This window comes from Biomphalaria glabrata, chromosome 11, assembly GCF_947242115.1.
Source record: "Biomphalaria glabrata chromosome 11, xgBioGlab47.1, whole genome shotgun sequence".
NCBI classification, from domain to species: domain Eukaryota; kingdom Metazoa; phylum Mollusca; class Gastropoda; family Planorbidae; genus Biomphalaria; species Biomphalaria glabrata.
The window spans coordinates 8,492,842-8,505,374 of NC_074721.1; the positions used below are offsets into that span (position 1 = coordinate 8,492,842).

At 31.5% G+C, this 12,533-nt stretch overlaps 1 protein-coding gene across 2 annotated transcripts in view; it reads right to left on the bottom strand.

Moving 5' to 3' along the window:
* Positions 1-12,533, bottom strand: part of LOC106054754 (uncharacterized) — a 154,057-nt gene that overhangs the window by 112,926 nt on the left and 28,598 nt on the right. For both annotated transcript variants that reach the window (XM_056003656.1, XM_056003658.1), the window contains exons 3-16: positions 5,969-6,223; positions 5,546-5,674; positions 5,124-5,387; positions 4,829-4,955; positions 4,514-4,716; positions 3,594-3,848; positions 3,171-3,299; positions 2,750-3,013; positions 2,455-2,581; positions 2,140-2,342; positions 1,220-1,474; positions 797-925; positions 376-639; positions 81-207 (exon numbers count right to left, since the gene is read on the bottom strand). In XM_056003656.1, coding sequence (XP_055859631.1) covers positions 81-207; positions 376-639; positions 797-925; positions 1,220-1,474; positions 2,140-2,342; positions 2,455-2,581; positions 2,750-3,013; positions 3,171-3,299; positions 3,594-3,848; positions 4,514-4,716; positions 4,829-4,955; positions 5,124-5,387; positions 5,546-5,674; positions 5,969-6,223 — 2,731 coding nt within the window. The remainder of the gene's footprint in view (positions 1-80; positions 208-375; positions 640-796; positions 926-1,219; positions 1,475-2,139; positions 2,343-2,454; positions 2,582-2,749; positions 3,014-3,170; positions 3,300-3,593; positions 3,849-4,513; positions 4,717-4,828; positions 4,956-5,123; positions 5,388-5,545; positions 5,675-5,968; positions 6,224-12,533) is intronic.

The following is a 12,533-nucleotide window of genomic DNA, read 5'->3' on the forward strand; positions in this document are numbered from 1 at the left end:
AGCCCTATTCAATAAAGTAGGTATAGATTATTCTAAGAAAATAGGATAGGTGATTTTCATTTTATGAAAACTATATTTACTTTAGTGAAATCTGGCTACTTTCATTTGCTAGTATTAACCAAGAACAGTAGTCCAAATCATTATAACTTGAAGGATAATTGGGGCTATAAATAACACCAGAAGAGTCGGTTAGAATGGTGCTGCAATCTGAAATGTACAAACACACACAAAAAGAAAAGTTACTATAATTACTGTCACAAGAAGACACCATATTCAAGCAAATTAAACAATTTAAGATATAAATCTTTACGCTTACTGAAAAGAGGCAAATTAAAAAGAGCACAATGTCAGATACAAAAAAAAAATCAAACATACTTTTTCTTTGACAGTATCCAGATGGACCAAATTCATAGCCGGATATGCATTGACAAGTATAGCTACCAAGAGTGTTAATGCATGTAGAAAATGAACCACAATAATAGGAATATGCACATTCATTGATATCAACAGAACAATTCTCTGATGTCCAACCAGGAAGACATATACAGGTTCCAGTTCTTGCATCACACTGAGCAGTATTTTCCTGTATACAGTCACAAGTCAGTTGACATTCTTCGCCATAGGTGAAGTTTGAGCAAGCTAAAAAAAAAGTAAATTTTTTTTACATACAGAGTTCCATCAAATTGATTTTCCATTATATAAACAGACAAGCATACACTATCAAAAAAAAAAAAACTTTGCTGACTGAAATGTACCCTAATTCACAGAGAAACAAAAAGATATTTGAACACGTTACCTGTGCATTTATTTACATTCAGTATGCTACCTTTTGGACAATAGCATTTTTCCTCAAAGAAATTCTTCTGTGGTACTCTTGCACATAGGTTAGAACAGTTGTTTTGGAAACAAGTGGAATTGGCTTCCACTAAAAAAAGAATCCAAACAAATAAAAAACTATTACATCATTCCCTTTATTAGTTTTAAACATAATTTCATTCTGACATCTTTTTTTTTTACTGCTCTTTGAAACATTCATTGCAGAAAAATACAGAAACTATAATTCAATGGGTTTATCAAATCCATTTTGTTCCATTCACAACACTTTCTTCTTTACAGACAATTTGTACACTATATACACTAGCCGTTCCATATTCCCTTTAAGGATGTTTAAATACTACAATAGAGAAAGGGCTTTCACCATGCTTGGTGGAACACATACCTTGACAAGTACCGTAAACACTCATTTCTAGTCCTGCATAGCACTGACACTCATAACTTCCATTTAAATTGATACATTGAGAATAATCAGGGCAGCGATTATCCAGGCATTCATTGATGTCCTCAGAACAGTCACTTGATGTCCATCCTTTTTCACAGAAACATTCACCAGTAAATTTACTACATGAAACACTGTTGTTTTGGACACAGTCACATGGAATAGAGCAGTCCATTGAGTAGGTGAATGGTGGACATTCTGAAAAGATTTTCAAATTCATGCATGTTAAATGAGAATTGGATGCTCTTCTTACAACGCTATAGCTCATAGTTATGAGCTTCATGCATTACACACTAACACTAATCAATAACACTACAGAAAACAGTAAAACAGAATTACAAACACATAACAATTAAACAAAAAGTGGTTAAGATATTAAAAGACACAGAGATAAAAACATTTATTATTTGATATATCTTTCAAACAGTGCCAATAGTAGACAGACAAATAACTAAGAATGTATATAGATTAAGATATGTATAACAATAGTTAATAAAAAGCCATGATAAAATGTAAGAATTTTTCTTTTAAAAAGAAAAGTAAATGGTCAGATAAAAATGTCAAACATGAAGATCTTGAAATAGTTGTTTGTTGTTTTTCTTTAATGCCATTTCTAATTCCACTTTCTAGCATTGAAACAAATATATTTTCCTTCATTGTCGAAAGACTTTTTTGTTCTACTTCATACTAAGTGAGGATTTCATAAGTTTTGTTTAAGCATATCACTAGTTAAAAATCAGTAAAATAGACAAATTCTTAAGATTACTATAGCTTAGTCCATAAATTAAGAACAGGAGCTATTAAACCAGTTTGTGGTAAGACCTCAAAAACAAAATTCTATTGCATTTTAAAAATATACTTACTCTTCAATATTTCATAAGAAGCAAAGAAACCTGATGATGTGACACTACCATCTGTTGAAAATGTGATCAGAAGAGAATTTTCTGTTGAAGTTAAGTTATCATTGGGCAAAGTGCAGAACCTTCCAAGTTGTGTGGCAAACGTACTGTTTCCATCATAAACGCTCACATAATCACAGCAGCATTCAGTCTTCAGCATACTAAATCTAATAATAAAATTTACAGAAACTAGAAACTTAGCCCTATTCAATAAAGTAGGTATAGATTATTCTAAGAAAATAGGATAGGTGATTTTCATTTTATGAAAACTATATTTACTTTAGTGAAATCTGGCTACTTTCATTTGCTAGTATTAACCAAGAACAGTAGTCCAAATCATTATAACTTGAAGGATAATTGGGGCTATAAATAACACCAGAAGAGTCGGTTAGAATGGTGCTGCAATCTGAAATGTACAAACACACACAAAAAGAAAAGTTACTATAATTACTGTCACAAGAAGACACCATATTCAAGCAAATTAAACAATTTAAGATATAAATCTTTACGCTTACTGAAAAGAGGCAAATTAAAAAGAGCACAATGTCAGATACAAAAAAAAAATCAAACATACTTTTTCTTTGACAGTATCCAGATGGACCAAATTCATAGCCGGATATGCATTGACAAGTATAGCTACCAAGAGTGTTAATGCATGTAGAAAATGAACCACAATAATAGGAATATGCACATTCATTGATATCAACAGAACAATTCTCTGATGTCCAACCAGGAAGACATATACAGGTTCCAGTTCTTGCATCACACTGAGCAGTATTTTCCTGTATACAGTCACAAGTCAGTTGACATTCTTCGCCATAGGTGAAGTTTGAGCAAGCTAAAAAAAAAGTAAATTTTTTTTACATACAGAGTTCCATCAAATTGATTTTCCATTATATAAACAGACAAGCATACACTATCAAAAAAAAAAAAACTTTGCTGACTGAAATGTACCCTAATTCACAGAGAAACAAAAAGATATTTGAACACGTTACCTGTGCATTTATTTACATTCAGTATGCTACCTTTTGGACAATAGCATTTTTCCTCAAAGAAATTCTTCTGTGGTACTCTTGCACATAGGTTAGAACAGTTGTTTTGGAAACAAGTGGAATTGGCTTCCACTAAAAAAAGAATCCAAACAAATAAAAAACTATTACATCATTCCCTTTATTAGTTTTAAACATAATTTCATTCTGACATCTTTTTTTTTTACTGCTCTTTGAAACATTCATTGCAGAAAAATACAGAAACTATAATTCAATGGGTTTATCAAATCCATTTTGTTCCATTCACAACACTTTCTTCTTTACAGACAATTTGTACACTATATACACTAGCCGTTCCATATTCCCTTTAAGGATGTTTAAATACTACAATAGAGAAAGGGCTTTCACCATGCTTGGTGGAACACATACCTTGACAAGTACCGTAAACACTCATTTCTAGTCCTGCATAGCACTGACACTCATAACTTCCATTTAAATTGATACATTGAGAATAATCAGGGCAGCGATTATCCAGGCATTCATTGATGTCCTCAGAACAGTCACTTGATGTCCATCCTTTTTCACAGAAACATTCACCAGTAAATTTACTACATGAAACACTGTTGTTTTGGACACAGTCACATGGAATAGAGCAGTCCATTGAGTAGGTGAATGGTGGACATTCTGAAAAGATTTTCAAATTCATGCATGTTAAATGAGAATTGGATGCTCTTCTTACAACGCTATAGCTCATAGTTATGAGCTTCATGCATTACACACTAACACTAATCAATAACACTACAGAAAACAGTAAAACAGAATTACAAACACATAACAATTAAACAAAAAGTGGTTAAGATATTAAAAGACACAGAGATAAAAACATTTATTATTTGATATATCTTTCAAACAGTGCCAATAGTAGACAGACAAATAACTAAGAATGTATATAGATTAAGATATGTATAACAATAGTTAATAAAAAGCCATGATAAAATGTAAGAATTTTTCTTTTAAAAAGAAAAGTAAATGGTCAGATAAAAATGTCAAACATGAAGATCTTGAAATAGTTGTTTGTTGTTTTTCTTTAATGCCATTTCTAATTCCACTTTCTAGCATTGAAACAAATATATTTTCCTTCATTGTCGAAAGACTTTTTTGTTCTACTTCATACTAAGTGAGGATTTCATAAGTTTTGTTTAAGCATATCACTAGTTAAAAATCAGTAAAATAGACAAATTCTTAAGATTACTATAGCTTAGTCCATAAATTAAGAACAGGAGCTATTAAACCAGTTTGTGGTAAGACCTCAAAAACAAAATTCTATTGCATTTTAAAAATATACTTACTCTTCAATATTTCATAAGAAGCAAAGAAACCTGATGATGTGACACTACCATCTGTTGAAAATGTGATCAGAAGAGAATTTTCTGTTGAAGTTAAGTTATCATTGGGCAAAGTGCAGAACCTTCCAAGTTGTGTGGCAAACGTACTGTTTCCATCATAAACGCTCACATAATCACAGCAGCATTCAGTCTTCAGCATACTAAATCTAATAATAAAATTTACAGAAACTAGAAACTTAGCCCTATTCAATAAAGTAGGTATAGATTATTCTAAGAAAATAGGATAGGTGATTTTCATTTTATGAAAACTATATTTACTTTAGTGAAATCTGGCTACTTTCATTTGCTAGTATTAACCAAGAACAGTAGTCCAAATCATTATAACTTGAAGGATAATTGGGGCTATAAATAACACCAGAAGAGTCGGTTAGAATGGTGCTGCAATCTGAAATGTACAAACACACACAAAAAGAAAAGTTACTATAATTACTGTCACAAGAAGACACCATATTCAAGCAAATTAAACAATTTAAGATATAAATCTTTACGCTTACTGAAAAGAGGCAAATTAAAAAGAGCACAATGTCAGATACAAAAAAAAAATCAAACATACTTTTTCTTTGACAGTATCCAGATGGACCAAATTCATAGCCGGATATGCATTGACAAGTATAGCTACCAAGAGTGTTAATGCATGTAGAAAATGAACCACAATAATAGGAATATGCACATTCATTGATATCAACAGAACAATTCTCTGATGTCCAACCAGGAAGACATATACAGGTTCCAGTTCTTGCATCACACTGAGCAGTATTTTCCTGTATACAGTCACAAGTCAGTTGACATTCTTCGCCATAGGTGAAGTTTGAGCAAGCTAAAAAAAAAGTAAATTTTTTTTACATACAGAGTTCCATCAAATTGATTTTCCATTATATAAACAGACAAGCATACACTATCAAAAAAAAAAAAAACTTTGCTGACTGAAATGTACCCTAATTCACAGAGAAACAAAAAGATATTTGAACACGTTACCTGTGCATTTATTTACATTCAGTATGCTACCTTTTGGACAATAGCATTTTTCCTCAAAGAAATTCTTCTGTGGTACTCTTGCACATAGGTTAGAACAGTTGTTTTGGAAACAAGTGGAATTGGCTTCCACTAAAAAAAGAATCCAAACAAATAAAAAACTATTACATCATTCCCTTTATTAGTTTTAAACATAATTTCATTCTGACATCTTTTTTTTTTACTGCTCTTTGAAACATTCATTGCAGAAAAATACAGAAACTATAATTCAATGGGTTTATCAAATCCATTTTGTTCCATTCACAACACTTTCTTCTTTACAGACAATTTGTACACTATATACACTAGCCGTTCCATATTCCCTTTAAGGATGTTTAAATACTACAATAGAGAAAGGGCTTTCACCATGCTTGGTGGAACACATACCTTGACAAGTACCGTAAACACTCATTTCTAGTCCTGCATAGCACTGACACTCATAACTTCCATTTAAATTGATACATTGAGAATAATCAGGGCAGCGATTATCCAGGCATTCATTGATGTCCTCAGAACAGTCACTTGATGTCCATCCTTTTTCACAGAAACATTCACCAGTAAATTTACTACATGAAACACTGTTGTTTTGGACACAGTCACATGGAATAGAGCAGTCCATTGAGTAGGTGAATGGTGGACATTCTGAAAAGATTTTCAAATTCATGCATGTGAAATGAGAATTGTATGAATGCTTCAATCTTGGTTAGGGTTAACTGTCTTTTTCAAACTGCAGAAAATCTAGAAAAGTAACATCTTCTAAATAAATTTAAAACTATTCTTTGCTAGTGGCCTTTGTACTTCATATAGGGTTGTAAAAATTTGAAACTGAACTCTGAGGCATAAAAATGATGGGTATCAGATACGAGCAAAAGTATTGCTGGCAAAAATGGGGAACTCCTCAATTCTGTGAGGAGATGAAAGGTGACATGATAAAATTAGTCTGTATATAACTTTTAAGTGTAATGTTTGGTCTAGGATGCACTTATATTTAAAATCTGGAAGAACATTAGAAATATGTAAAAGAAAACAAAATGTATGAATGTCTCATTCAGTCTCGAAAGACAATGGATGTGCCCAGATGAGTCACTGGTTTTTTTTACCTTTTTACTTGCACAGATACATGTCTAAAGGAATTTGAATTTTTCTTTTAGTTCTCAGTTGCTAATGGATTTTGAGGATTATACAGTAAATAGGGGAAACATTTTGTCTGCTTCCATTAAAACAATCAGCATGGAAAAACTTTCTTGCTTAGTAAGAAAATAAACCTCATAAGTGCAATTGTACTAATAGAAGATAGTTATCATTTACAGCCTCTTGTTATTGACTTATGAAAACACAAAGCAACAGCAAGTTATCAGTTGCCACATTCCAAGATGAGGAATAGAAAAAAAGTTCCCCTTTCAGACCTTGTGGTCTATAGAGCAGATGATGTAAAGGTCATCTGTTTCTGTGGCCTACAGTTAACAAGGGTGTCATGTGGCCAGCGCAACGACCAACTGCCTTTACTTTTCCCTAACTAATGTCAGGTACCCATTAGAGCTGGGTGGACTCAGAGGCTCCCGAAGATCCTGAAATTAAAAATCCCAGTCTTCACCAGGATTCGAACCCCTGTCCCCGGTTCAGAAGCCAAGCGCTTTACCACTTAGCCACCGCGCCTCCTGAGATGAGGAATAGAGAGCTCTAAAACTATAACTATCAATAATGTACAAGCTATTTCCCTTATTTAATATCAAACAAAATAATTAATTACATATAATTAATTGACTGATTGGGTAATTTTTTAAATTGATTCATATTTTGTTAGAAACAATAAATACTTGTTTAAAGTATCAACTTGATCAAAGAATGGGTAATGGAGAAATAGCGTTAACAATTATGTAAAGGGGAAAACAAAAATCTAGCCATATCTGTGAATAGTGACGGATTAGTTTCCCTTGTTGATATCAAACAAAATAATTCATTACCAGAAATTAATTGACTTATTAGTTACTTTTTATTGATTGATTCATGTCTTGTCTATGCCAATGAATAATTGTGCAAAGTTTCAACTTGATCTGAGAATAGTTGTGGGAGAAATAATGTGTACACAATTTTAATTAGACTGATAGATGGATAGACAGAGTGAGTTGATATAAGCTTTGTAAAAAAATGCTTAAGTATGAATCTTTTATTACACAGCATGCTTAGAGCACTCTGGTCCAATCTCATATGGGAAATTATGGTAAGAAAGGCAAAGCAAACTCAAGCCTAAGGCGTTAATGCCACTCCGCCAAACATGTGAACAAATAGATGCTATCTTTCTAGATTTTTCTAAGGCTTTTGACAAAGTTCACCACCATAGTTTGCTTAAAAAATTAAAATATTTCAGCATTAATGGTCCACTGCATCAGTGGATTAAAGATTTTCTGATAGGGAGAGAACAAACTGTAATAATAAATGGCTCTAAATCAACACCGATAACAGTAAACTCAGGTGTACCTCAAGGAATAGTCTTGGGTTCACTACTATTTTTAATTTACATAAATGATTTACCAAATTGCATTACTTCAGGAACAAAAGTCAGATTTATTTGCAGACGATTGCATAATATATAGAACAATAAAAACAACACAAGACACAGATATTTTACAAAGAGAATTAGATGAATTACAGAAATGGGAATCAAATTGGAGCATGTCTTTCCACCCAGAAAAATGTCATTTGTTAAGAGTAACAAAAAAACTAAAAAAAATTAATTCCACTTATCTTATTCATGGCAAACCAGTAACACAGACTAAAAACGCAAAATACCTAGGTGTTATAATAAATGAAAAACTGTCATGGAATCCACATATTGATGAAACTACAAAAAAATCAAACAAAGCATTAGGATTTATTAAAAGAAATTTCTATAAATCAAATAAGAACATAAAACTAAAATGTTATTTAACCTTGGTTAGGCCAATAATGGAATATGCATCCTCCGTTTGGGACCCCTCAACTCAAGAAAACATTAAGAAACTAGAACAGACACAAAATAGAGCAGTGAGATTCATAACAAACGAATATTCACATTTGACTAGAGTAACACCTTTAGTAAAATCACTAAATTTACAAAGCCTTCAGGACAGAAGGCTCAAAAGTAAAGTAGCAATCATACATAAAACACTGAACCATAATCTTCAAATACAAAAAACAAAATTTAATAAAATACTCTGAAAGACACAAAGATAAAGGCACATTCCTCGTCCCATATGCTAGGACAAATTTGTACAAATACTCCTTCTTCCCTAGTGCTATTAGAGCATGGAATGGGTTGCCTGAGCTAGCCAGGAAAACCAGTGACTTGGCTGAATTTAAGTCATTGGTTATTATGCATGACTAAATGCATGATGCGTAGGACGTAATCATCTTCTTTTTTGAAGTAACGTCTGTATTATATAAGATAACATCCCATGCAATGTTGACATGAAGAAACAAAAGAAATTTGTAGCTAAATTTTTTGTTTTGGGAAGTGAATTGATTTCTGGAAGTGAATACATAGATCAAGAGATGGACATAAAGATAAAACATCTCAAGAAAATTTGTACTCATATTTTAGTACAAAAATGAGTAGAAAACTCATTCTTGACTCCATTTTTTAATGAAGCCAGTTAAAGTTACAATGATGATATAAAGGATGAAATGTTGAATAATATTCAAATTTTGTAATTTTGTTTTTAAAATAAAACAGGCAATTAAATAGTCATCTTCAGTATTTAATTTCTTATTTTAAAAATAATAATTATATTAATTCATATTTGTATTACAAACAAATAAAAAACAAACAAAGTTGTTGTTTTTTTATTTATTTTTTTGTAATTAAGCTTATGTGATCTGAAAGGCAAAATAGTTTGTATTAACCTTGTAAAAATAAACTTATATTTTACTGTATTGAACAATTACAAAGTTTATAAAATTTAATATAGAAAACACAGCTTTTCTATTATTTAGTAGAACATCATTTAGGATAGTATAAAAGTCTAAAAAGATTTGATAAATTGACAAAACTGTTTTGTGAGCATGTAAGTCAGGGGTGGGAAACCTTTTTCTATTGAGGACCACATTAAAAACATTTTTTGAAATGGGGGCCGCATAATATATATATATATAAGTATAATGTCTTAAAGTCCACATTTATCTGTATCATACATTCATTTTTTTACAATCCCAATAGAGGAATTATAACAAGAGTTAGCAATTTCTGTAACTAATTTAAAAAATTTTTTTTTTTCATTTTGTTTTTGTCCTTTTACAGTGGTTATGCTTGGCTTCCGCACATGTAGTCCTGGGTTTGATGGCCAGTTAAGACTGGGACATTGAACTTCAGAAGTTTTATGGGGCCCCTCAGTCCACTCAACTCTAATGGGTACCCGACTTTAATTGGGGTAAATAATGGTTAATAACCCTAACTTTGATAAGTTTGATCACAGATTTATAGGTCAATAATATGTTTTTGCATTTTAGGGCAAACTCTTCCTTTTAGAGTTTATGGTTGGAATAATGTTCTTTAATTTAATAAAAAAAACTGTTTTCTCAGTTAATGCATGGGCTCCATCAGTTATATATTCGCCATCTTGTTCAAAGCCAACCCAACACTTTCACACAGTTCTTTATAGTTGAATAAATACTGGCCTGACTTTGTGTCTTTGACTGAATTATTTTTTTTTATTATACTTGCAATTTTGTATGTATAATCTGTGGACACACCTCATTTCTGTAGGTGTCCGTGGGCTGCATAAAACACTCCAGCAGGCTGCATTGGTAATTTGGCCACCCCTGATATAAGTAATACCCAAAATTTGTTTTTAATATTGCCAGTGACAAAGTTAGTAATGATAATCTCTCTAAATAATTATTATAAACTTTGTACAGGAATGTATCACTATCTTTAGCTTGACTGAGAAAGTTACTGTAGTTTAAGTAATAAAATGTATAAGTTTGAAAAAATGGTAATTAAAATGGCACAAAGCTATTATTTAGTGACAAGTGAAAAATTAACTACAGTAATGATGTGCTTTAGTTTTAGCTTTAAATGTGGAAAAGCTCCAGACCTTTATTAACAGATGCCTATGCTGGATATTAGGAATTAGGTGGCCAGAAAAGATAACTCCTGTCAATTTGTGGCAGAGAACTAGACAAAAGTCCAAGATATCAAAAAGCGCAATTAGAGCTGGATAGGACACACCCTGCGAAAACCAGCTACCAATGTTGCAAGGCAGGCACTTGATTGGAATCCGTAAGGAAAGAGGAAAGTGGGCAGACACAAGCCAACCTGGAAGTGGTCAGTCATCATTGAAGCTGAGGACATGAAAGATGATGAAGAAAGCTGCTCAGAATCAAGTTGGGTGGAGAGGTGTGGTTGCGACCCTATGCTCCCCTGGGAGTGCACAGGATTAAGTCAAGTCAATTATGTGCTTAATATTTTAATAAGCCCATGAGCTTATAGTTAAACTCTTTTTGGTGTGCTAGTTAAATTGGCACAGCTTACATTTACATTTGTGGTAACAAAAAAAAATTTCAACAATTGAAAATCTAACAAGTTTTCCCAAGTTGGGTGACTTTATTAAATGTATATTATACATTGATCAAAAATATGTTTATAAGTTATTTTCAAATAACGTAGCCAAAAATATTAATAATAGTGAAAGCTATAGTTTCGATAACTACAAACAAAATATTTCCAGCAGAGATTTCACTATTTATAGCAGTAATGCTCAAGTCTTCAGAAATTGTACTTTCAATATCATCATAGCAATGACTACATAATATTCATAAGCTTCCAGCTAACAGCAAGGTACTGGTAGGCATTATAGAGATTCAACTCGGATGAATACAGATACTTGACAAATTCCAGTACTGTTGGCGAAATAGAAACAACATACATTCATAACAAATCACCAATTTAATTTTATTTACATACATACAGTTAACTTCCATATGTGTAAGTTCTTTATGGATAGAATCAATTCTGAAAACGTCTAACTAAACAGTTATTGAAAAAAAAAACTATATTAAGAGAAAGATTTACATAATAAATGCTATGAGAATTTAGAATGAAATAAATATTACTTAGAAACAGATTTTAGAAAGACCTAAGGTAACCCAAATAAAATTTTAATATTTTATAGATTTTAATTTAGTTATATAACATAGTTGTACTGAGCATTTGAAAAAAAAAAAAAATCATAGTACTTATGCTATATTAGTACTGCATACATAAAAATATGCATGTAGGACATTTTTTTGCAAATTTAATAGTACTTGAAGACTGCTTTTCTTCTTTTTGCACTTGCAGCTTTTATGGTCAAGGAGAAATTTTAGGAATTCCTAAAATTTAGGAAACTTCCCATTACAGGAAATAGTTGGACACTGCTATTTTCTTTCCATTGATTGAGATGTTGTTTTTTTTCTTATAAGCTCTTCATTCATGTCATTTGACTAAGATTATAAGAATTAAATTTTTAACTGCCCTACTTACTAGAAGTTTCAGAGGAAGAGTTTCTGGTGTAACAAGTGACTTTTGTGGCACCCATTCTATAGATAAACTCTAAGGGATAAGAAAGTGTCATTTCCTCTTGAAATCCACATCTGTAAAATAGAAGAGAACAATGGCTTTCAACATGAGCAATAATAGTATTGTGATTTTAAAAATCTATAAAAAATTTAGAGTGATTTAGTTCAATGAATCATGTAAATACTTTTTCAAAGCATTTTCCCTACTCCTCTAACAACATTTTCACCTAGATAACTAAAAAAATGTTGCACTATATATTTTATTCTTACGAAAGAAAGTATAATTTAAAGTAAAACAACTTAGATAACAAAGTAAAAGATAATAATCAATTATTGTTTATGTATATATAACATGTTTTATAATATACATTGTTTACGTACATATAACAGCATTTTTTTATGATTTAAAAAAAATGTG